Consider the following 1,042-nt stretch of genomic DNA (forward strand, 5'->3'; position numbering starts at 1 on the left):
ACACACACACACACACATATATATATATATATATATATATATTTATCTTTTATTTGCTTTAGTCTATCTATCTATCTATCTATCTATCTATCAATCAGTCTGACTGACTGTCTGTCTGTCTCTCTCTCTCTCTCTCTTTTTCTCTCTCATTCTCTTTCTCTTTCTCTCTCTCATTCTCTTTCTCTTTCTCTCTCTCTCTATACACACACACACTCGCTGGGCTTCTACACAGTCTCAGTCTGCTAAATTTACTCACAAGGTGTTGGCAGGCCTGAGGCTATAACAAAAGATATTTCTTCCAAGGTACTGCGGTACTGCACAGCAGGACTGAACCCAAGACCACACAGCTGCAAAGCGAGCATTCTAACCACACAACAGCCATGCCTGCACTTTCTATACCTCTACCTTATTTTTCCTTCCATAATCTCTCTCCTCACTTCACCATTCCTCTCAAAATACTTTTGTCTATTTCCAGCCAGGGACTGTTCTTCAAGAAAGCCACGTGGTACAAGCCTTTGATCAAGACGCTGACGATGCCATCGTCTACAGCATAGGTTCAAAGGACGGCAACGCCACAATGTTCAGCATCAATCGAACCTCAGGTCTTCTCAGTTTCGCTGTCAACTACGACTGTACCATGATGCCCCACTACGTCACCTTATGGGTTCTGGCCAAAGACACTAAAGGCTTGGTGGGTCGAGCTGAGGTTAGGATCTTGGTAAGTCACTTGAACCGGATCCCAATGGTGAAGAATCTTCCGGCTTCGATAACAGTCCCAGAGAATATCGGTCCACGTCTGCTCTATACTTTACTTCTTCACGATCCGGACCCAAACGATCCAGCTTTCTTCGTAGCCACTTTTACCCCGGCTTTCGGAATGGAAACCTTTCATGTTGATACTGGAAGTAAGTAACAAACCACTTAGAGGCTGGTATGTAAATCATTGAAGATGATGATGATGATGATGGTTGTCCTGGTGGTGGTGGTGGTGGTGGTGGTGGTTGTGGTGTTGTTGTTGTTGTTGTTGTTGGTGGTGGTGGTG

The 1,042-nt window shown here is 44.3% G+C and overlaps 1 protein-coding gene across 3 annotated transcripts in view; it reads left to right on the forward strand.

Annotated features, from left to right (window-relative positions):
* LOC106873037 (protocadherin Fat 4) overlaps window positions 1-1,042 on the forward strand; it is a 31,197-nt gene that overhangs the window by 22,159 nt on the left and 7,996 nt on the right. For all 3 annotated transcript variants that reach the window (XM_014920244.2, XM_052976054.1, XM_052976055.1), the window contains exon 19: window positions 476-905. In XM_014920244.2, coding sequence (XP_014775730.2) covers window positions 476-905 — 430 coding nt within the window. The remainder of the gene's footprint in view (window positions 1-475; window positions 906-1,042) is intronic.

This window comes from Octopus bimaculoides, chromosome 23 (assembly GCF_001194135.2).
Source record: "Octopus bimaculoides isolate UCB-OBI-ISO-001 chromosome 23, ASM119413v2, whole genome shotgun sequence".
NCBI classification, from domain to species: Eukaryota; Metazoa; Mollusca; class Cephalopoda; order Octopoda; family Octopodidae; genus Octopus; species Octopus bimaculoides.